Source organism: Lolium rigidum, chromosome 5 (genome assembly GCF_022539505.1).
Source record: "Lolium rigidum isolate FL_2022 chromosome 5, APGP_CSIRO_Lrig_0.1, whole genome shotgun sequence".
Lineage (NCBI taxonomy): Eukaryota > Viridiplantae > Streptophyta > Magnoliopsida > Poales > Poaceae > Lolium > Lolium rigidum.
In genome coordinates, this window is record NC_061512.1 from 166466420 (window position 1) to 166489855 (window position 23436).

General features: G+C 45.0%; 2 protein-coding genes and 1 pseudogene across 3 annotated transcripts; 1 reads left to right on the top strand and 2 right to left on the bottom strand.

Annotated features, from left to right (window-relative positions):
• Positions 1-1518: 1518 nt before the first annotated feature.
• On the bottom strand, positions 1519-1871 carry LOC124656661 (annotated as a pseudogene).
• Positions 1872-10783: 8912 nt separating this feature from the next.
• On the top strand, positions 10784-18118 carry LOC124652447 (3-hydroxyisobutyryl-CoA hydrolase 1-like). 2 transcript variants are annotated; one of them, XM_047191461.1, is made up of 14 exons: positions 10784-11068; positions 12184-12264; positions 12379-12447; positions 13638-13701; positions 13877-13956; positions 14034-14117; positions 14763-14847; positions 15370-15455; positions 15557-15678; positions 16378-16438; positions 16526-16624; positions 17423-17524; positions 17598-17671; positions 17769-18118. In XM_047191461.1, the coding sequence occupies exons 1-14, from the start codon at positions 11036-11038 to the stop codon at positions 17854-17856; spliced, it is 1128 nt and encodes a 375-aa protein (XP_047047417.1). In that variant the 5' UTR covers positions 10784-11035; the 3' UTR covers positions 17857-18118. The 2 variants fall into 2 exon arrangements, with proteins under 2 accessions (XP_047047417.1, XP_047047416.1); XM_047191460.1 differs by having other exon boundaries at positions 10789-11068; positions 17598-17639.
• A 475-nt stretch (positions 18119-18593) lies between these two features.
• Positions 18594-21539, bottom strand: LOC124655498. Its single transcript, XM_047194379.1, has 7 exons — positions 21395-21539; positions 21211-21281; positions 20582-20690; positions 20093-20175; positions 19780-19938; positions 19020-19121; positions 18594-18912 (listed from the first exon to the last, which is right to left on the bottom strand). Exons 1-7 carry the CDS (start codon positions 21459-21461, stop codon positions 18754-18756), a joined length of 750 nt encoding a protein of 249 aa, XP_047050335.1. The 5' UTR covers positions 21462-21539; the 3' UTR covers positions 18594-18753.
• Between the last annotated feature and the right edge of the window lie 1897 nt (positions 21540-23436).

Below are 23436 nucleotides of genomic sequence, written 5' to 3' on the forward strand. Positions count from 1 at the left end.
ACCAAATAAAAGTAAATGTTGGATGGTCCAACCTGAAAGAAAATTTTCATGCGCCTGTACTCTTAGCACTTCCGGAAGGAGCATATGACCATTGCCAAAAAAGGTTCAGTTTTAAGATTCGTATAAATTCTGAAATGATTCGGCTTCACAATGCAAGTCTTCTAGCCTTCTTAGTGATTCTTTTTCACAAATATAAGGAATGATACCGTGCGATACCATAAGTGGGGAGCATATATATCTACATTAATAAAGAGCATGGAGACTTTACCTGTAGCATTACATCAAATCAATAAAGGTTAGATCAAATTCGAACTCTATAATCAGCCAACTTGAATATCTAAACTAATAATAGCCGATAAAGCTCCCATACTATATCAATCATACAGAAGGGTAATAACTAAGAAGAACACACTATAGTGACACAGATTAAATATTGTTTACTGCTAATTTCACATTAAAAAATATGAGAACTTAACAAACAGAACAAATCAGCGTTTTCGAATAACAAAAATTCCAGAATGGTTCAAACCTGCATTACTGAGCGCAAGTTGTACTCCTGTACAAACCGAGATCGTCTAAACAGGAGTACTCCCTCCGTCTCACCAAAGTTATATGAGATTTGTTAAAATTGGGATGTATCTAGACACTATCTAGCTAGTATGTAGATACATCCAAATTTTGTCAAATTTCAGACAGATTTAATGAGACAGAGGGAGTAGTTCATATTTGGTTCATGCATACCTTTGAATGTGAGAAGTTGAGATTTGGTACATACACAACTCGTGTAAACATAAGTAGTATTGAGAAGTAGTAGTTCAGATTTGTAAACTGAAGTAGTTGCACGATCTGAAGAAATAGAGACAACGACACAACAGATAATATCAAATGAAGGTGTTGTACTGAACAACTGAGACAACGGCACAGCATCAAAAGTTCAAAACAGATATCAGTGTTAATCTAGAAACACAGGTTGATTCTTAGACTTACAGGTTTATCCATTCGGCAATGCATGTGCGAATCTGGTCCCCTCCATCAGAAATTCAAGAGCAGCCACTTAGCTGTAGCCACAAAGACACCATGTCTAAACAGGTATCAACTCAAAACATGGTTGACCATGAATCCGTGAAAATGATCACATCTATACAATCTAAGAATAGGCACTTGAGCAGACTAATCAAGTAGATAAACCCATTAATTTAGCTAGCCTTGTTTTGTCCATACGATTCAGATCGGGAAAAAGAAGAGGACCGGAATGTCACCGCCCAAGGATCACAAATGAGATTGAAGAGTGAGGAGCGGTGTTATAATCAGTGGATGTATACTTGTAACTTCACTGGTTACAAGAAGAAAACCGATCCGTAGTAGTATCAAAGACTACAACGCTGTAAACCTAATAAATCATCGATACAGGTGCACACATCATACCCGTAGAAAACAAGAATCAAACTCCTCAGCATGTATGGAAGGATAAGTTACAGGGTCACCGCCTCACCTGTGGGTTCCGATCGATCGACGAATCTATGATCTGACGACGCCTGTTGTGGTCTGGCCGCTGTCGTAGTCGACGATCTCATCGTCAGTGTCTTGGTGATGGATCGGGAGTGCTGGACGATGGAGCATCCGATCGGGTTGATCCACTCCTCCTTCTCCTTCTCGGAGTCGGTGACGAAGTACATGGTCTCCTGCGGGGTAGAGAACTCGAAGACGAACTTGCGGTTGAGCACGTCCTCGGCGCCCTTGACGGTGAGGCAGGTGGCGACGGGGATAACGCCACGGGGCACCAACACACACGTGACGGCCGAGTTCTTGAACCAGAAGAGCTTGCCCTGATTGAGAACGAACCACCGCCGCCGCCCATTCAGATTAGGACAATGAAGATGCCGGGAACATCACCGCGGAAGGATCGCAAAGGAGTTGCGGTGGCGGCGCTCGGAGGATCTGCACAACGGTTACCGAACGGAGGATCATGAACGTCCCGTGTAGTCCTGGGAAAGCCGCGAGTCAGCGCCCACGCGAAGAGCCATGCGTGGATGGAAAGATTTTGATCAGGTGGGTCGTGGGAAGTGGGAACCGTATGCGGGGTGGGTGCCTGATTAGCGGGAGGGCTGGATTAGCGAAGACGTTGAGGTCGAGCGCTCAACATGTTTGGTGTTCAACATTGAAGCAATCTAAACCATTAGTTCGATCTGGTTAGACGGCTGAGATCCATTGGATCTCCGGCTCTGGCTCTTTTTATATTAGTGGAGATTTATCTTTTAATCTATTTTTACCAATCCGTTATATGCAACAAGAAGAAAATACATCAAAGTGATGGGAAGCTAAGTATTGCGAGGAAAACGTCAACCAATTATTTTGTCAACATTTTGTACTGCAACGGATTTCAAGTTGCAGTATTCTTTCGTACTGAGATTTTCCAAGAAGTTAAACTGAAACCGCACCATTTTCTGAAGTATGTTAATGTGTGGGTTTACATGGGTTGAATCTTGTTTGTTAAAGAGACGAACAAAGTGCAAAAATATGGTTTTGCTAATTTTTAGGACAAAGCGGCCCGGAAGATCCCGTCTTGGAATGGGAAACTCATCAACATGGCGGGCCGTACCGCGCTTGTCAAATCCGTCCTTGCCTCACAAGCTATCTACCACTGCACTTCTCTCAATGTTCCAACCGGCTCTATGCTCAATATGAAGAAGATGGAAAGAGCCTTCTTGTGGGCGGGCACCGACAAGGTCTCCGGTGGACAATGCAAAGTCAATTGGGACATTGTTTGTAGACCCAAAAACCTCGGGGGGCTAGGAGTTCTCAATGCCGACTTCTTCTCTCGTGCTCTTCGGTTGCGATGGCCTTGGAAGGAATGGAAGGAGCCGTCCAAGATTTGGGTGGGTCTTGGCAACCCTTGTGATGATACGGATATGGACCTCTTCTACGCCTCCACAACCATTATGTTGGGCAATGGGGAGAAGACCCCCTTTGGAAGGCGCCGTGGTTGAATGGCCTTAAGCCTATCGACATTGCCCCCCTCATATACAACATCTCCACTAGGAAAAATTGGAACGTTAAGAAGGCCATGACCAATCAAGGTTGGATCTCTAAAATCAACTTGGCGGCGGAGTTCACCTTACAACATATCCGCCAATATATCTCTCTTTGGGTCAAACTCTCGGAAGTCACTCTTCAAGAGGGCATTGATGATGCAATCACTTGGAACCTCACCGACAATGGCCACTATTCATCTTCATCCGCCTACCGTGCTCAATTCTTTGGAGCTACATCTTCCCCCATCGCCTCCACGGTGTGGAAGTTTTGGGCCCCGCCTAAATACAAGTTCTTCATGTGGCTCGCGCTTCAAAATAGGCTTTGGACTAATGACCGTTTGGAGAAGAGGGGGTGGCCAAATTGTCGGGAGTGTCCCCTATGCAAACGAGTTTTGGAATCCGTTGATCACCTTCTTATCAATTGTCGTTACACCATTCGACTTTGGAGTCTTCTAAACGAGTGGCTTCACATTCAAGCGCTTGACCTCAATCTTTGGCCGGCCACCACCATTCATCCTTGGTGGGGTAATATGACGAAACGCAAGGATGTGGCTTCCTTAGCCCTTCTTGTGTCTTGGGAGCTTTGGAACGAAAGAAATGCTCGGATCTTCAAAAACAAGCATGCGCCACCCTCGGTGCTTTTCAACAACATCAAGTTAGAGGCTAGACTTTGGGTTTTGGCGGGTGATAAGTGTATGAGTAATTTGATGCCGCGAGAGTAGTCAAATTTTGCTTCGAGGGGGGTGTGTTGTAAAAACTATTCTTCTTCTCCTTAATTAATGGAATAGGGCAAAGCTTTTGCCCTCTTTTCAAAAAAAGATAATTTGATTATCAATTGATTACTATAGAAATTGCATTGTAATTTGTACTAGTCAGTAGCTGCAACCTAAGTTTCTACTAAGATTTTTCTAATTGCACATGATGTTGCAACTGAGAAAAATGTCTTGATCCGTTGGATCGTTACGTGATTCGTGTTGGATGCAACTGAAAAAAAAACTCCAAATCGTTGGATTGACTGTGATTCGTGTCAATCATGAGTTAATTAGCACATACAGTAGGTTGCAATTTGCAAGTGAGAATTTTTTTCTTGCGAGGAAAAGAGAATCTATTAAATAGCAGGGTTACAATCAGTTACAATGATATCAGCTATTTCTGGCAGGGGAGCTCCCAGAGACATCTCTGTTTTCCCCTGAACCCGACCTAGCTGGGCAAGCACATGGCTTGCAGTGTTTGCATCCCTGCTAATCTTAACTAGCTTGTTTTCTCTTTCCCTTAACAGATCACGAATAGCATTGATCCGAAAAGCATGGGCAGAGCCATTTGGAGAGCTCTGCTTAATCCAGTTGATACCTTCTAAACAGTCCGATTCTACTATGAAGTTCATTGGAGTCCAGAGTAGAGCGAGCTTGGCACCCTCCTCGATCGCCAGAAGTTCAGCCTCTAGGGCGTCCTGGCAGTTCAGCACTTGTCGGCACGCCGTGAAGACGACCTTTCCTTGACAGTCCCGAAGTACCATACCTATGCCCGCCCTTCCATCAGCCGAGTAAGCTCCGTCGACATTCAACTTGGCGTGGCCGCTTGGCGGTGGCAGCCATCTCTGTTTCGCTTCCTGACGCCTGTTTTCAGTCCGGGAGTCCCTCTGAAAGCCCCGTTGTTGATCTATCACCATCTTCCCCTTTACTATATCCGCATCTGGGGACTGTTTGATCAATAAGAGGGAGTCAAGGTAGCTTACTAGAAACCTCCTCGAGCCTTCGATGGGTGGGCAAGGTTTATCGTGCGTGAGCTCGTTATGCGCATGCCATATCCGCCACAGCGTCATAAGGGTTTTCACCCGCTGATCTTCCGAACAGGCGTGGAGTAGATTCATCGGCCGGTTCTGTCCCTCCGGGCGTAGCACCTCAATATTCGGGAGGTCCCATTCCTCCGACATTGCTCGCCATAGACCTTGTGCATGCGGGCATCGAAAGAAAATGTGGATGGAATCCTCGTCCTCTCGGCCACAAATTTGGCACACCGCCATAGTTGCCATACCCCTGCGCTTCATATTAGCTTGACTTGCTATAGCATTCCGACAGATTTTCCAAGCCAGAGTGCGGACTTTAGGCGGGACTGGGCATTTCCAAATCAATTTCCAACTTGTGCTAGCCCCGTCCGGTCGAGAGCTTGTGGCGCCTCGATCCTGCTGCATCATACTTCTATGAAGCGCAAACCGATATGCACTTTTAACTGTGAACAGCCCGTTCTTCTCTGGGAACCAAGCCACAAAGTCCTCTTCATTCCTTCTTGATGGTTTGATGCGTATAATGTCCTGGATATCATCCTGGGTAAAATATTGTTCCAGACGCTCCATATTCCATGATCCATCTGCCAACAGGAAATCTGCCACCCACCGGTACCTACATCTTCCTTGTTGTGAGCATGGCTGGTGACGTCCTTCTCTTGGGATCCATGGGTCCCTCCAGGCTCTGATGTGCGCTCCATTCCCAACTCGCCATATGACCCCCTGTTTGAGCAGCTCCAGACCATACTCAATTGCATGCCATGTCGAAGATCCATTCCCTGAAAACACCGTGTCCAATAAAACACCATTAGGATAGTACTTAGCTTTTAAAATTTGTGCACATAAGGTATCAGGAAACTGTAGTAAACGCCAAGCTTGTCGAGCCAGCAAAGCTTGGTTAAAGAGGCGCATGTCTCTGAACCCAATTCCCCCATAATTCTTTGGTCGCATCATAATGTCCCAAGAAATCCAGTGTGTCTTCCGCTTCCCATTTTCCGCTCCCCACCAGTAGCGCCTTATCATCTTAGTTAGCTCATCACATAGCCCAAGGGGGAGTTTAAAAACGCTCATCACATACACTGGAATGGACTGTGCTATGGATTTAATAAGGACTTCTTTAGCAGCTTGTGATTTATGATTATCATCCCACTCTACTAAACATCTGGCTAGCTTCGCCTGCAGACTCTCAAATTTATCCTTACTCATCCTCCCATCAGGCGTTGGCAGCCCCAAATATTTTGCTTCAAACGTCTCCTGCTGTATTCCGAGCACTTGCTTTATTTCAGCCCGCCGATCAGAAGGACAGGCACTTCCAAACATTATCGAACATTTTGCGGGGTTGATAAGCTGTCCCGTACTAGAGGCGTAGACATTCAGAATTTGGAGAATGCTTTGTGCCTGTATCCCCTGTGCTTTGAAGAAGAGAAGACTATCGTCACGCAAATAAAAGGTGGGACACGCCCGGCGCCCTCCGGCACACTTTAACCGGATCAATGACCTTATTATCAATTGCGTTTTGTAGAAGTGTTGATAGACCGTCCGCAACAAATAGAAAGAGGAATGGAGAGAGAGGATCACCTTGTCGGAGGCCCCGAGAAGGAGAAAATGAATCCAGGAGGTTCCCGTTGAATTTTACCTTATAACTCACCGAGGTGACACACGACATTATCAAATCCACCCATCGGCGAGAGAAACCCATCCTTTGCATCACTTTCTTCAGAAAGTCCCAATCCACCCTGTCATAAGCTTTGGACAGGTCCAACTTGTAAGCACAAAAATCTTTATTCGTATTTGTATTATGCTCAATATAGTGCAGGCACTCGAAGGCCACCAGTGCATTATCAGTGATCAATCTCCCTGGAACAAAAGCGCTTTGATTAATAGAGACAATATCTCCCAGTATTGGCCGCATCCTGTTAACCATGCATTTCGCAATAACCTTATACATAACTGTGCAGAGGCTTATTGGCCGGAAATCCTTCAATGTTTCCGGCTGATCATTCTTCGGAATTAAAATGATAGCAGTATCATTGACACCCTCCGGCATATGTCCAGTGGCAAAAAATAACTTAACAGCGTTTATGACCTGTTCCTTTATAGTGGCCCAATTCCGTTGGTAAAATCTGGCCGGGAATCCATCTACCCCTGGAGCTTTCAGTGGGCCTATCTGGAATAAGGCGTCGCCTATCTCTTCATCTGTGAAGTCTCTGCACAAGGAATCATTCATTTCATTAGTCACCGTCTCTTTGGTTAAGGCAATCAGATTATCCGAGTCTAGCGAGGGGTCGCGAGTGAACAACTCCTTAAAATATGAGGTAGCCATCCTTTCCATGTCGGACGGAGCTTCTTTCCAAACGCCCTCACTGTCCTTCAGCCGTTTGATTTTGTTTTTACGTGCCCGCCAGACCGCCTTCTGGTGGAAATTTTTTGTGTTCCTATCTCCCTCCTTTAACCAGGTTATTCGAGAGCGTTGGAGCCAGAGCATCTCTTCTTTATATAAGAGCTCGTTCATCCGGTCTGTAGCTTGGCGTATTTCACGTTGGTCTGCATTTGCGATCTTCAAAGCCTCTAGTTGTTTCCTTGATTTGTCCAACTCCTTCAGAATGTTACCAAATTTACGTTTGCTCCATATCTGTAAGGTAGACATCACCCGGTCTAGGCCCTGCATAATATCAGCCAAGTCATTTTTCTGCCCCGCTTCCCCCCATGCCGTAGCTATCCTCTCTGGTAAGTCAGCCTCCCTTTCCCATAATATTTCATACTGGCGCTTGGCCTGTCTCTGCGGCATACGCACCTCTTGCTCCAATTGCACAAGGATAGGACAGTGATCCGAGACAGGTGATGTGAGATGTAGCACCCTTGTATCAGCATAGCGGTCTCGCCACTCCGGGCACGCCACAGCTCTATCGAGGCGAACCCGGACATTAGCTCTCCCGATCCTTTTATTATCGAAGGTATATGGTACACCTGAAAAACCAAGATCGGTTAGATTGCATTCATACAAAACCTCTCGGAAAGCGTCCATTTGGTGAACTGGCCGTGGGTTACAGGATAAGTGCTCCTCCTGCCAGAGCACTTCGTTAAAGTCACCCAAGACCAGCCACGGAAGATTGGAGCCTACTTTAAGATTTTGGAGTTTATCCCACATAAGATGACGGTCCTCAACCCGAGGTTCACCATACACACAAGTAATACGCCATTGAGGCGCATTTGGAGAGTCACGCACGTACGCATCAATATATCTTTCATTAATATCTTGGATCTCTACACTTATTTGATCATGCCAGAAAAGAGCCAACCCACCGCTAAGACCATCACTACTACTACCAGCAAAACCTTTTAAACCTAACCTATGACGCAGCCTACGCATCTTATTCCTACTTTGCCTAGTTTCACAAATGAAAAATAAACGCGGACTCCAAACTTGGGAAATAGTGGCAAGCTCTCTAACTGTCGGTTTGTTCCCTGCTCCCCGACAGTTGAAGGATACGCAATTCATTTCTCCTGACGAGACCACACATTTGGTCTCGTCGGTTTCCGGATGGCTTATGTCCGGTGGCTGCCATGCTCTTTGCCCTTGTGTACACCTTCCGTGGCTTGCTCGTTTCAGCTGGCTTCACTTGTGTACCCTGCGTCTTCCCCTTTTTTGGCGGAGTACCCGCCTCATGACCTGCGTAGTCCAGCCCGAGAGATAGTTCCAAACGCTCGCCCTGGACTTCTGCCTCCTCCGCTGCCCGCTTCCCTAGTATCGTATCAGCTGGCGCCATCACCGTGTCACTCACAGACCCGAAGGACACCTGCAGGGAGGAGAGACCATGTAGGGCTGGGATCATATCGCTCGCCCTCGGACCATGGTGTTGGCTGCCACTTCTCGACGATGAAACACTCCCCCCATGCATGTGATGTAGCCGGGACAGCATGTCCTCCGTCATAGTGATGTGCACCATGTTGTCCTGGCCTCTCTGCTCCTTGGCTTGACCGTCCTCATCCGGGAACTCCACAATCGGTCCCACCGCACCTCCACCTGCATAAGCTGATGGTAGCCTATCCGGCCTCTGTTCCACAAGCATCGCATCAACGCCTGCCACCAGATTTTCTTCAACTTCTACTGGCACCTGTCTCTCCCTCTCTGCGAGCTCAGCTTGCATAGCAATATAGTCCGGGTCATCCTCCAGGGGTGGCATAGCATTATCATCGGCGGACTCAACATGCGATGGCGCACGTTCGGTGTGACACTTGCGCGACGCTGCTCACGGCTATGCTGGCGCGCCCTCCCTTGTGTGATTCCGCACTGCCAAAACTCGCAAAACTCAAGCCTCTCTTTGCTGGTGGTGGAACATAGTGTGGCCGGTGCTCAAACTTCTTTTGCGGACTACAGCGAAGCTCATGCGCATCATAGTTCAGCGACGGAGCTCCTTGAATCTTTTTCTCACACACGTCCGTCTTATGCCCCATACAGCCGCAATGGGTGCAGTAGTACGGCAGGCGTTCGTACTGCAACCTATACCTCTTCTTCTCCTGGGGTTTACCCTTCACGCCGACGGTCAGATATGGCTGCAAGCGCCTGTCATACGGCAATTTAACTCTCACCCGGAGATATTCCTTCTTATGTTGTTCACTGGCAGGCACGTCCACTTCCATCGCCTCTCCTAGCCCATCTCCATATTTCATGCCCCACTCCCTATCTTGCTTCCCCCATGACACGTCATATATCTTCACCCACACTGGTACAGAATTCAGTACCGTCTCTGATGGTTGCTTCACGGGATCCAGATCAGTAACAATGAGGGCATTCTGGTTAAAAATCCACGGGCCACCCCTCATGATGAAATCATAATCTCCCTTAGAGAAAAGGGTGATCATGTAGTAGTTCTTCCCTTTCTCCGAGTACTCAATGCCAGCTCTCGGATGCCAGACCTCATCAATGAATCGGTTGAACATAGCCGTGGTATTCGGTTTGAACGATGCCATATACCGTGCTAGCAGATCCCATGTTTTTTGTTCACCCGGTGCAGGCTTGACTTCTTCTTCCTCCTCAAATTCTAGATAGGCTTCATCATCCATGTTCACGAGTCCCGTCTGCCGCGGTTCCGCGCCCCGCCTAAAGCCGGGCTCATCCATCCCGTCACCGGCATCCCGGTTGCCGTCGTCCTCCTCCCTGTTGCGTGGCTCCGGGAGCGCCGGCCGCCATGGCTGCGAGCACGCCGACGGGCCGCCAGAAGCTTCGGGCGGGTAGGTCTCTCACCGAGGCCCCTTGTTCGCCCCAACCTCTCGGCGGCGCCATCGGGAGACCTGCGGGTTTCATGGGATTCTGGCGGTTTCCCATACGCTCCACACCTGCGTGCACCATGTCGTGACGGTCCGCACCGCCTCCGGCCACCGCTGCCGCTCCCGCCGATCCCCTCCTGCCGCCCTTCGCCGCCTCCATGAGCCGAGACGGATCGCAGAACACAGCGATGTTGGCCAATCTTCCCGTGTGGCAGCTGATTTGGTTATCTCGATCTATGTTACCCGGCAGGTTGGTTTTTAAGGATCCGCCCACCGCCTTATCTGAGCCGTCTCGGGGCTGGACTCTCCCCGGATCTTCCTTCCCTACACGTCTCGTGGCGCGCAGGGACTCTCTCGCCGCTTTCCGGCGCATCGATGGACTAACATAGGCCGACGGCGGCGGTGGCGGGACGAGATCGCCCCGATCGCCTTCGTCGCCCATGCTCCGTGGTTTTCGGAACCGTTCCTTTCGGCAATTGAGTGGATTCTTGAAAGAACGTATTTGCAAGTGAGAATTAATAGCATTGCCTAGCTGAGAATTAAGTTCTATTACTAAGAATTAAGTTCTACAGTCTAGCTGTTGGGTGGTCAACTGGTCAACCTCATCTATACTGCTTAAGGTGCAGTTGCAACCTGATCCCTGTCCGTGTTCGTGGTCCTGGCGAGATATTGCTCGTCACACCAGCTCGTCGGCGTCGTCGTTCTCCTCATGTCTCCTTCCGGCCTTCCGCTTAGTCTCTCTATTCATCCATGTCAGCATGCGTTTCTTCTTGCGTTTATACTCGAACCTTGACGCTCTACACATAGGGACGAGGAACAGAGGAAGCCCGGTTTACCCACCAATCAGTGAGTTGGCAACCCAGCGTCGGTGTGATCCCTTTCCTGGCCAACTAAACTGACTCCACAGCTCCAGGCGCGCTTCGCTCCGCTAGGACCACCACCAACCGACGAGATGGCCTCGCCGGCGAGCGCCGACTCCGATCAGGTTCGCCGCTCCTCCTCCCCCAGTTTCTATGCCCGCCCGGTCTCAATCCGCCCGTCCTCTGAGTCTGACTCGTCTGTGCTCGGTCGGTCGGGTAGCTTAGCTTCATAGTTCGTTTCCAATTTTCTATAGATTCTTGATGCTTTCACTGTCTTGCCGCTACTATGCGGTGGCTGGTAGCTGCAGTTCGGTTGATTATAGTACTCCAGGACCAAAAATTGAAAATGACCCCCGAAGTCGTCTCTCCCAGGCGATGCCTAGATCGTGCACACCCCCCCCCCCCTTCTCCCAGTCGTCCTTCGCTGTAGGCTTCGGTGGAGGAGGCTCGGACCACGCGTGGCGCGGCATAGGTCGGCTAGAGCTTCAGGGTGCCGCCACGGCGAGGTCTTTCTTGTTCGTCGTTTCTTCGGGAAAGTTGAAGTCGCTGAAGAGTAATACGATGACGCTGGTGGACAACCTCGACGATGACCCTGGTTCTGTGGGTAGCCATGGTGGTTAGGTGTGCTCTCACGGCGCTTGTGTTCCATTGCGGTCAGCGAGGGTGTTTATACCGGTGTTTGGCAAGTTTGCAGCTAATAAACTGACCAAGTCTCTTCTTGAAAATGACAAGTCTTTTGCCTCGCTTCAAAAACAAAACAAAAAGGTTCGTTTGATTCCATTAGGTCTTGTGTGATGTATGTCTAGTTTGTACAAGTTAACACAGGAATTAATTGTTGATTAGCTATATGGACTAAAATTTGTGCGGGGAGACTATAAACACGCTATTTTGAGTTATGATTGTTCCCTATCCCATATTTTGTTTTTCTAGCCCAGTCAAGGAAATGTTTTGTCAGAACGAAGAGCTCAAATGTGGTCATAGTCACCAAATAGTGTAGCATCATTGGGCGGGTTTGGTTCTGTTTCTGTGTCTACTTTGATTGGTCTATACTCGCGTGATATTTGCGGGAAACTATGGTGTGTTGTGTTCCTTACAATAATTCATCCCATTGTCAAATGTAGGACATGTACCCTTTTCCTTGATGATGTCTTTGTCTTGCACTCAACGGTTCATCTGTTAAGTATCTCCGATTGATTTCACCAGAAAATAACGAGCTGTTTTTCCGCACTCTTCTTGCCAGGTACTGGTGGAAGCAAATGGCTCTACACGGACATTGATCTTGAATAGGCCAAGGCAGTTGAATGCCCTCTCCTCTGCAATGGTATGTCTGCAAGCAAGATTTAATGAGAATTTTACTGCTACTAGATCATATGGCAATAGTAGCCACACGTGCGTTCAGAAAGGTTGAGGTGAAATCTTTTGCATTCATCTTCAGGTTACAGAACTCATGAAGTGTTTCACTTCTTACGAGGAAGACAATGCAGTTAAAATGTTGATTGTGAAGGTAATGGATAGCACTCTGTGTTTATTATCATTTAATATTTGTTTGAGTTCTTAAATATAGCCTGTGTTTCTTGTTTTTTCGGGTGGTTAGAGCATCTCCACCGGCCGTCCCCCAAATAGGCGCTGGCAGGGGCGCCGGCACTACCTTATGGGGGGCGCCGGCACAACATTCTCTATTTGGGGATGTTGTTCCCACACCGGTACCCCCACCGAGCCCCATAAAAAGCTCCAAACTCTAGGAATTCAACGTGGAGTTGTTGTTGAAGAGGCACCGGCGACCCCGATTGAAGCCCTTCGCATAGGGATCCTTTCGGGCGCGCCAGCGCTTTTATGGGGCTCCAGAACATGCCGACACTTTTTGGGGAGCGTCGGTGTGGGCACTTTCTCTCACTAGGATCCCAATAAAGCTATTGGGAGCGCCGGTGGAGATGCTCTTACACTTCGAATATTTGCGTGCTGTCTATTAACATGTAGCTAGAAATATAAATTACTCATAACACAGCAGTAACTGTGAGCATCAGTTACGTAATCATTTTTTCCCAAAATCAAGCAGTAAGTAACAATTTGCTGTGCTTAGTCTGTTTTGGAGCACTCCTTGCTAGTGGCAGTACTAGACCCACATCCTTGTGATGTCAATCCAGTCAAACTCCTTGTAATTGTAACATTGCATGAAGTTTTTCATATGAATGTCAAAAGAATTAGAAGTGTCTTAAAGAAGTTGTGCTATCAATCCACTTGAACTCTTTATAATTGTAATATTTGTATGAAACTTTTTTTATGGATGCCAACCTGTGTGCAGAGCTGTCACTACTCGCTGATTTGAAATGTTTGACTCTGGTAAAACAAGTATGGTGCTCCTGACGGTTGTTTGCGGCGCCTTGCACTCATTTTTCCATTCGCACTCCTTGCTGACTTGAAGCATGAATTATTGGCTTCTTGTAACGATTTCACATTTAGTACTCCCTCCATCCAACAAGGATGTCTATCATGTCTAGATACATCTAAATTTAGACAAAGTTAAGGCATTCTTTATTGGGCGGAGGGAGCTAGTACTTGGGATGATCATTATTTGCTGTTGCTATTGGTATTTGTGCTCATTATTTTTCCTGCAATCCTTTTTTTTAGCTCTCTAAGATTGATATAGTTTCCGATATCCATGTTTCTCATGGGATTTAATCTTCACTTGTTCAGGGGAATGGAAGGGCATTTTGTGCTGGAGGTGATGTCGTTGAAGTTGCCCAGTCTATAAATAAGGGTACTTTCTGCTAAAGCTTGCGTCAGTGATATCAAAGTATTTCAAGCTGATTACTTTGACATTTATCACCTTTATTTATCCAACACAAATTCAAACTGATAACATGTAGCATATATATGTATTCATCGTTACTCCTGATATTTGATTAACTTTACTGCATGTTCTCTGAAATCAGGTGGCTGGAAATATGGTGCTGATTTTTTCCGTACTGAATATTTGTTAAACTATATCATTGCAACTTATAGAAAACCACAGGTGAGCTGCATCCTTTGAAATTCATTGTCCATGTAATCATTCTTGTAACTACTAAATGCTACAACATTCAATCGTAGGTTTCTCTGCTTACTGGAATCGTCATGGGCGGAGGTGCTGGTCTTTCTATACACGGAAGGTTTCGGGTTGCCACAGAGAACACGGTATATTCTATGGATCATACTCAAATTGATTTTTTTTGCTTCGCTTGTTGCTTATATAGTTACATATTTTAGTTGGGATGTATTTGGAGTGCACAAATATGTTAAAATGTCACGAGGCAGCTTAAGATCTGCTTGTTTGGGGTTCTCGCACATGCTGTGGACTTTAACTGTGTAATGACGGCATATTGTGTTATTTGAGTTCACTCTCTCATTTCTTTTTATGATGGTATTATATGCATGTACACTCATATGCATGTACTGTTGCTGGTATTGCACCACAATGCCTACATGTCAGATATTAAATTATGAAGATTGTATTACATGTTGGCCTGCAGTAATTACTTAATCAGAACTATTAATTTATGACGAAGAGCTCGATCTTTAATCATCTAATCAACTTGCCATTATGTGGGCTCTGTCTATGCTCGTACTAGTTTTATACTTAGGAGCATGTGATATTTTGCTTGGTGTATTTTATGGATAACAAGCAAGCTTCCATGTACCAAAAATGCCTGTTCATCTATTTGAATGTGAAACGCGCTCATTTGGAGTGGCTGAAACAGAAACGTACTCGAGAGCTACTCGTCTTCCTAAAAGCTCTCGCAATGCAAGACCAGTCCTAATGCAATAAATACCCTTATGCAGGTTTTTGCAATGCCAGATACGTTATTGGGACTCTTTCCAGACACAGGGGCTTCTTATTTTCTTTCTAGACTACCTGGGTTCTATGGTGACTTTTTTCTCACACTATTGTTATTCAAATGATTTTTTCACGCATAGCTGTACCAGTTTGCTCTGCAAAAACAATGTATTCTTATGTACTGTTGCGTTGATTTTCCTTTACCTTGCTGAGTAATTTTCATAGGTTGCACTTAAAATAACTATGTTGAGCGGCGCTATATCCACATCCATGGACAGTTATGCATCCCTGAACTCTCTCTAACAATTTTCAGTGAACCATGTGCTTATTTTGTTTTGAACAATGTTGTTTATTATGTGATTGACCTGTAAAATCCCAATTATGAAAGACGTATGCTTCAGGTAGTAATGGGAGTATTATCAGTTTATCAAGTGGAAAAATAAATTTAAATCTTTATGATACATGATTGTGGAAATATATGTATCCAAAGTTCTGAATGTCTGTTCAATGTTAGGGATTGATGGTCAATTGGTTATACGCCCTATTTAGTTGGTTGCAGAACTATCTTGGGAGACAATTTTTCACTAAATTGTCAATGACGTCTTTATCCAGGAGAATATGTTGGTCTTACTGGTGCAACATTGGATGGTACGGAAATGCTTGCATGTGGCCTAGCAACTCATTTTGTCCATTTGAATGTAGGTTGGCTGATGATTTAGATTTAATGTCAGTTGACCTACTTCTTTTCAGTTATGTGTGCCAGCATTACAATATAATTCCTAGTACATTTTTTTTCCAGAGGATGTCGTTGCTTGAAGAATCACTTAAAAAGGTGGACACTTCTGATCCGTTTTCTATATGTGGAATTATCGATCAATTTGCACATCAGCCATCCCTGAAAGGAAGTAGTGCTCTGAATAGGTGAGAGGCAAGTGTACTTTATACTATTGATGAGGTAAAGAGAAACTGTTTTACTCCTGCTCTTTCCTGTGCGTACATGAGATGTCCCCGACTTATTTTGGCAATATGCCATGAAAAGTCTCACACAAATTTCTGTGTTATCTTACTCGTATTGTCTGGCTGATTGGTCAAAACATATGAGATAGCTGCTTCTATCTTTAGCAGCTCTATGGCTTTGCAATCTGTTGGCTTGTATGTCCATGATGTTCCTTAACATTCCGTTCCAATCAAGGTTTTTGAGTCGCCAAGCCAAGTCGAGTCGCCAGCCCTGCTACTCGGCGATTAGTCAACAAAAGTCGCTAAATAGTCGTGAGTCGCCTTGATTTTTGAGAAAATGACTTGGCAATTAATCGGCAACTATACAAAGACTCAAAAACCTTGGTTCCAATTGATGTAAGATAACGTTGCATGAATAACCCAGATAGATCGTTTAAGCTTTTGCTTATGTTATTATTTTTTTAATTTGGTCCTAAATTCCGTAGTAGATACCAGCCGAAGTCCATGTTTGTGTGCAATTAAGGCCATATATAGTCCACGGAATCATCTGATTTCTCATATGACTGTTTTTGCAATGAGCTGCATGATCCATTGATGCTCCGACCAATTATGTCCTGATTCCTCTTTGTTATTTCCTTTCTTTTTTCCTTTTTGTGCTCCAAGGCTGGAAATCGTCAACAAATGCTTCTCCAAAAGAACAGTGGAAGAAATCATATCCGCTCTTGTGAGTTTCCATGGAGTTAGTTGTGGGCTTGTGGCTTTTCTGGGCTTATCTGTTTTGTCCTGCTAAATTTGGTACCTATCATGTCAGGAACAAGAAGCTCCAAGTCTGGCTGATGAATGGGTTACTGTCGCAGTTCAATCATTGCGGAAGGCTTCTCCCACTAGTCTGAAAATCTCTCTTGCATCGGTATCTTTCAAGCACTTCCTAAACATTATCCTCGTAATGCAAATCGGTTGTTTAATTGTTTTGGCATGCTATGCTATTCGCTATTAATAAATGCTTGTTTAGATCATTTGACCCTCTTTATCGAAAAAAGATCATTTGACCCTTGAATAGTTCCGTATATACTAAATATCTCTACTGCTGTTAGGACTATCGATGTAGTTATTTTAGTCTCATGGACCAATTATGAGTTCAGGCATTTGAGCTTCAAAAATCTACTTGAAATTGTGTGGAGTCGCACCATCTGTATAGTATATATGTGGTTCTCTGCAATCTGCACAACTATCTTTATATAGCAACTAGATTGTGGGTAACTCAAATGCGGCAGCGTATTACATGTGAAACCCATATTGCATGCTGCAATTCCAGATTTTGGAAAAATACTGCTTTCTTGGATGATACAAAAATACAAGAGATAAGTGAAGAGTATTTGATACGATTCACCACTCTTTTTTGCACACGGCACAAATGGTCATATTTTTGTTAAAATTTTGCAGGTTAACAAGATATGACATAGCTTCATCCAAGAATTTTTTACATTTTTTCAAACTAAATATTCAGTATTGGTTGTGCATAAACTGTTTTTGTACTCCGTATATGGGTTTTGAGAGTGGAATTTGTACACCCACGCATGGGTGCGGGTTTTTTGTAACTATACTCAACACCAATATTATTTTTTGGTGTTATGGCATTGTGTGTCAAAATTTCAAGTGTGGCCAGCTTAACTGATGTATTACTTATTTTATCTGCTTGTGATTTCAGATAAGAGAAGGGAGACTGCAAACTGTCGGCCAATGCTTGCGTCAAGAATACAGAATGATTTGCCATGTGATACGTGGTGACTTCACCAGAGACGGCTTTGAGGTAGCATCAACATCTTCAGCAGCGGTCTTGTTTGTTCGAGATCAATACATCTAAAATCATGTTACAATTGCAGGGAGGCAGGGCTATACTGATAGATAAAGATCGAAACCCAAAGGTCATGCTACTTCATATTTACACTGAAACTCAGTAAATTCATTACACCTTATTTCATCTGGCAACTGGATCTTTTTTTGTTTTTATTATACCTTGAATTGAACCGTGTTGGTGTTTCTGTTAACTGCAGTGGATGCCACCAAGTCTTGGTCAAGTGCATGATGGGGTCGTTGAAAAATATTTCTCCAAGGTTGATGATCCACATTGGGAAGATCTGAGCCTACCCGCTAGACTTTACCACGGAAGAAGAATTGTTCCCAGACTTTGATTGAAGTGATGAAGTCTCGTGTGGATGTGGAGGCTTCAGATGCAAGCGTGCACAGTTGTCCTAGTAAACATGTTTCCATGGAGATAGCTGATGAAATAAATCGAAACTATACATAATACATCTGCAGATTAATTTTTATTACCACCCACTGAAATCTTGATCTTTGTAACTGTTAGGAAGTCTATATAATCCTGGCTGTGGTTCCTCCTAAATGCTTAGTGCTGGCTGTCACGGTGCGCGCTGCAATGGCAGTGGCGACCAAATCGATACATACAAATACACAGTGGTCCACAGATTGATTTTTCTTATAAATTAGCTAAAGTTACAGACATCGTTTAAATTAACGCAAGATCATACAAAATGCAAAAGCAATGCTTGTGCAAGAACACAGTATTTCCCTTTTTTCTCATCAGAGAGCATCCAGAGAAACTAGGTTCATGGTGCAGCAGTAAAAATCCTTGCAGTTTGAGTATTCTCATGTTGTAAATATATCTTTCTTATTTCTGGATCAGAACTAAGAAGGGTTAGCAAAGCTTTAGCCTAGAGCTATAAAATGTTAGCTAAGAGTACTTATAAGATTGACGAATGATGCTATCTATTTTGGAATCGGATGAATAATGTCAAAAAATGTTACACCACCAGTAAGCTGACGGTAAGATGTAAGCAATGTCAGCAACACGCAAAAAAGGTACTTGACTGAAGTGCTTTAATGCCTTGTCATGTTTTAAGTTATAAGTTGAAACATGGTGGTAATTTACATTTGTGTACATATCCTAAAGAAAAGCCAAAGAGGCAAGTTTGCCTTCTTGATGGAGCATTGGCCAAGGAATCGGAAGGCTTCTGGTCCTCACGCATCCATATGTGACCCGTTCTTCTTTGCTCTCAGGAACCCGACCAATGTGATACTGGGGGCAACACCTGTGCCGGAACGCTTCTTGATAGTCGTTGTCTTCCAGGGCTTTCCATCTTTTACAGTGGCTGTGGTAATGGATGTCACATTATAGAACTGCGGATAAAGACCTCGTTATTAAACCCAGGAACCTTGCCCGAGATTTTCCCATTTCATAAGGAAAATTGATGAGTCTCATAACACAGCTTGCGATAAATATTTACCTCACACACACCGTGTAGAAGCAACCTCTGAAACGGATCCTGGACACTGAGCACAAGCACATCTTTATCAACAGTATCTTCAATGAAGGCCCTGACTCGTTCCTGGAAAAGTGAAACACAGAATTTGCAAACTTAAACAATCATTGAATAATACACAAACATGGACAAGTATATATTTATTGCACAACGTCTATAATTGCTGCAACACTTGAAGCCAACAAGGTATTAAACAGTATATACAACTAATGAGCAGTTTGTGGACTCCACATAGAAGATCCACAACGGATTGAGCACTTCTTTTCTTTTCTTTTTGCTTATCAACCCTATGTAGGATCAAACCAATGAAGAGAAGCATGTTTCTTGTTTTATACAAGAAATAATGCTAAAACTGCTATAAGTGTTGTCCATATCCATTACTCATACTATATAGCTTGAACTTATCAATATATCACTAGAATTAAATAAGTCAAAGTAAGTACACCTTGCATGAATTAATCTTTATTAATGAACTCAACAGTTCGATAAACAATTATCAGATTGAGTTTCTTTCAGTTTGTATGCTTCATTTGATCTACATGTGCTCAGACTTCTGAAACTACAAACAATATAGTTGCTGAATGACTTATCTACAGTGTGCTAGATAGCATACACTTTGAGCGAATCAGATAGCATCATCATTTATTTTATATTCTAAGCATTTTGACAACAGAACTTAAAGCATAACTGACTAGGTTTAAAGAAAGTAGAAACAGAATCATACTTCATATATTTCAAGCAGTTCAGGTAGGAAGTTTCTCTTCATAGCATCTCTTGTTTGGCAATCTATACGACGCCAAGCATTCAACACAATTAACTCATCTTCATTCAAACGATTCTTCTGTTTGTCTGATGGTTGTTTCATGCGTTGCATCAATCTTACCTACAAATAAACAACTTACAGGGTATCATGGATCTAGAAATAATTGCATACATAATGTCAGTAAAATAAGCAGATTCTATTACTCTCTGCCATTTGTACATTTGGGTTTAATATATTGCAGATTAATGATAGACAGCACATGTCCCCAACATACCTCAACGTCCATGTCAATGGTCCTGAAGGCATCCCACTCACCAGCACTTGTCCTGCAAAATGCTGACAGGGGCGCTTCCTCGCCTGCATGCAGAGAACATATCAGTCTGACATGTTCCAACATAAGAAATACATAGGAATAATGTCTGGTGCTCTAAAAATGGCAGCGCAATTAAAACGAGATACTTCGTATAAGCACTTCAAGGAAACATGACATAAAGGAAACAGTGTGGCACAGAGCAGTCAAATGGTGACGAATCCATACAAGTTCAGTCAATGTCATAATACTGCCAACAAAAGTCAAGAAGTGAGCATGTGGTGAAGAGAAAAGATGATTACCTACCGTTAACACAAAATAAAATGCCTAAGCTAACTCACGTAGGTTTAAATAGAAAAAAGTAGAGCACTCAGTAACCATTTACTTAGACAGCACATTCTATGGCCAGGTTGCAAAATCTGGTTGAAAAATTTGAGCGGCCCAAGAGCTCACCAAATGGAGGAGGGGCAAAGAGGCCTTTGATTTCTTCAACATGAAGCCGAGGGACGAGCTCAATCAGCAGGCGGTCATTCAGCCATCTGCGAGATCTCCGGTTACTGACCTGCGTAACAATGCAAAACCATCAATGTGTGGAGTATTAATAATTAATAGAGAAGCTAACATGATTCATCCCCATCGTAGATAGTTGCACCTAACCACATACACATGTATATTGTCACATTAAAGGATAATAAAACTTTTGTTACCAGTTGCGTGTTTCCCCTTACAAGACCAATATGGTGAGTCAATGTTAATTCCAATTGCTTCTCATGGAGCATCGTTTTACATGTCATTTTTTAAACCTAGACCAATATGGTGAGTTAATGTTAATTCCAATTGCTTCTCATGTGGTACTATTGTCACATAAAAGGATCACACTTTTGTTCCCAATTGAGTGTTCTCCCTTACAAGAACAATATGGTAAGTTAGCGTTAATTCCAATTGCTTCTCACAAGAAGCCCACGAGGGAGCATCGTTCTACATGTCATTTTTCTCAACCTAGAAGAACCAGAATTCGCGGGCTATCTGCCATAACGAGGATAATCGAACAAAGCAACATTATCTACGGACAGGCTCCTCACCCTGGTTGCCATGTCCTCGAGGGTTTCAATCTTCTTCTCAATCATCTGCCCACGCGCCTTGCCGGAACCGCCTGCGTCAGCAGCAATACATAAATTCCCAGGGGAAAAAACGCCACATTAGGCAACAAACTCTGGACAAAACTAGCACCGAGATCCAGCGAATTTGAGACAATATAAGGCTAACCTTTGGCGGAATCGAAGAGGGACTCGTAGAACTCCTCCTCCCTCCGCAGCAGATCCGCGCTCGCCATGGCTGAATCCTTGGCGCAAAAGCTTCTCGCGCGCCCTCGCCGGTGCTCCGCCGCGGCGATCGAGGGTTCGGGGCCGGGCTGGGCGGGCTGGTATGCGTTTTTTTTGTTCCGGTTGCGGCTGTGGCCCTCCGGAGTTCGGTTCTAGGGTTAGAAATTGGGGGAATCGTGTGCTCGTGATTAGGCTTCCTGGGAAGGGAGACGGGATTGGGCGAGTTACGCGCGCGTGGGTAAGGGTTGCTCGCTGAAAGTGGGACCGTTCATGTGTCGGGCCCGCTTGTAAGTTGCGGGGGCGCGCTTGGGATATGGTTTGATTTGGGATGAGCACGGAAGGGAGGAGGGGATATGCGGGTGCGTGCTACGGAATCTCGAGGTGGTGGTTCTCCGCACAGCATGTTGGCACGGGTGCTTCCTTGGTTTGCACTCTTCCTTGCATTTTTGGCCGTCTTTCAAATTTCATGCTCTTTGTTCCGAACAATGAATTTGTTGTGGAATCGCTATGAACAGCTCGGTAATATTATTTTGAGATGGCTAGCATGGTTTAGTTGAATTACCGGCCAATATATGGTTGTTTCACGGGGCGGACATAGGGCATAATTCTTCCGGGGGCAAGGTTTTGAAGTGGGGTCGTTTCATTTGAATATTCAAGAAAATTCACATTCTTTTCAAAGGATACCAAATGATTTTAATAAATTTCACTCAGCCCTTCGTGGGTATGTCATTGTTGATTCATGCCTGAGTAATGCTCTGGTGGCTTGAACTAACCGACACAAATGATATATCCCACATCCAACAAAAAAAGGTGTGAATCATACGCTTAGGCATAAAACTAAGCGCGGCGGTGACCAAATGCTTAGCTTTGGGCCTGAACGGCCCATTAAGCCATGAGCGGAGAAAAAAAGCAGGTGCACCGGTCCGTCCTCTGTAGCCGCGACCTAAATCAGAGAGGCGGCGCCCTCCATTGCAGCTCTCCACCGCCACTACCACCACTCACCTCTCTCTCGCCGCTGGTGAAGCCCCTCCCGCGCCGCCCTCCACCTCTTCCCTCTAGGCGGCCGTGACCCCGGTCTCTTCCTCTATGTAGTAAACTTGTTCTCCTCGTGTCTCTTCTCGTTGCCCAATCGTGGACAATGCCTTTCTCCAACAGCTGGCTCATTCCCCCTCGTTTCCTCTCCATATAGATCAAGGTCGATCTACTCTTCTACCAGGGAACGAAAGAGGATATGTGAGGGCAAGTGTGAGAGGCAACGCGCCTACATGTGTGGCCGCTACGACCTGGGAAGCAGGAGAGAATAGATGGATTGATAGTAGTGCGTCCATGACAATAGGTTTTCTTGATATATATGCCTAGTCCGTGCTTAAGAAAGAGGCAATTCCTCCGCTTTTTTGAAACTTGCCTACACCGGATAAGTTTGGGTCACCTACACGTGTGGAACCGGCTGACTTGGGCATTACCCTTCGGGTAACCGACATTGCCCTATCCTATGCCGATTAGTTGGAGGCCCATGAAGACACCTGGAGGCAAGATGGGCCACCTGGGCGGCGCACCAGACGAATTCTTGGCGGTCAAGACAAGAAAGCGGCCAAACAAGGAAAGATTAGATCTAAAGCTGTTGTAAACCTAGTCGTACTCGGTTAGACCTCTTGAGACCTGGCCTCCTATATAAAGGCCAGGAGAGGGGCTGCCGAGGGACAGAATCAATCATAGCAACCGTAGACACCAGGAAATCTAGAGCTAGGTCACCATAGCACTTAGCCTCTCGACGAGATCTTAGCCGAACTATTCGGCACCCCATTGTAACCCATTATCATCATAATCAAGAACAGACAGGCAGGACGTAAGGGTTTTACCTCATCGAGGGCCCCGAACCTGGGTAAATCGCTCTCCCCGCTTGTCCGTGAACCGATGTCTCGTGTCGGCTTGCGGGATTCCGCTAACCCTAAGCCCCAAACGGAGGGTATTGCCGAGGAGTACCCT

Bases quoted from the DNA above. Each gene is read 5' to 3' on its own strand.
- LOC124652447 (XM_047191460.1), top strand. From the start codon at position 11,036: ATGGCCTCGCCGGCGAGCGCCGACTCCGATCAG. The intron at 16,439-16,525 runs GTGAGTTTCCAT...CTATCATGTCAG, and splicing joins AAGAAATCATATCCGCTCTT to GAACAAGAAGCTCCAAGTCT. The intron at 17,525-17,597 runs GTAGCATCAACA...TTACAATTGCAG, and splicing joins TCACCAGAGACGGCTTTGAG to GGAGGCAGGGCTATACTGAT.
- LOC124655498 (XM_047194379.1), bottom strand. From the start codon at position 21,461: ATGGCGAGCGCGGATCTGCTGCGGAGGGAGGAGGAGTTCTACGAGTCC. The intron at 21,282-21,394 runs GTTAGCCTTATA...CTGCTGACGCAG, and splicing joins CCTCTTCGATTCCGCCAAAG to GCGGTTCCGGCAAGGCGCGT. The intron at 18,913-19,019 runs GTAAATATTTAT...CTTTATCCGCAG, and splicing joins TTCTACACGGTGTGTGTGAG to TTCTATAATGTGACATCCAT.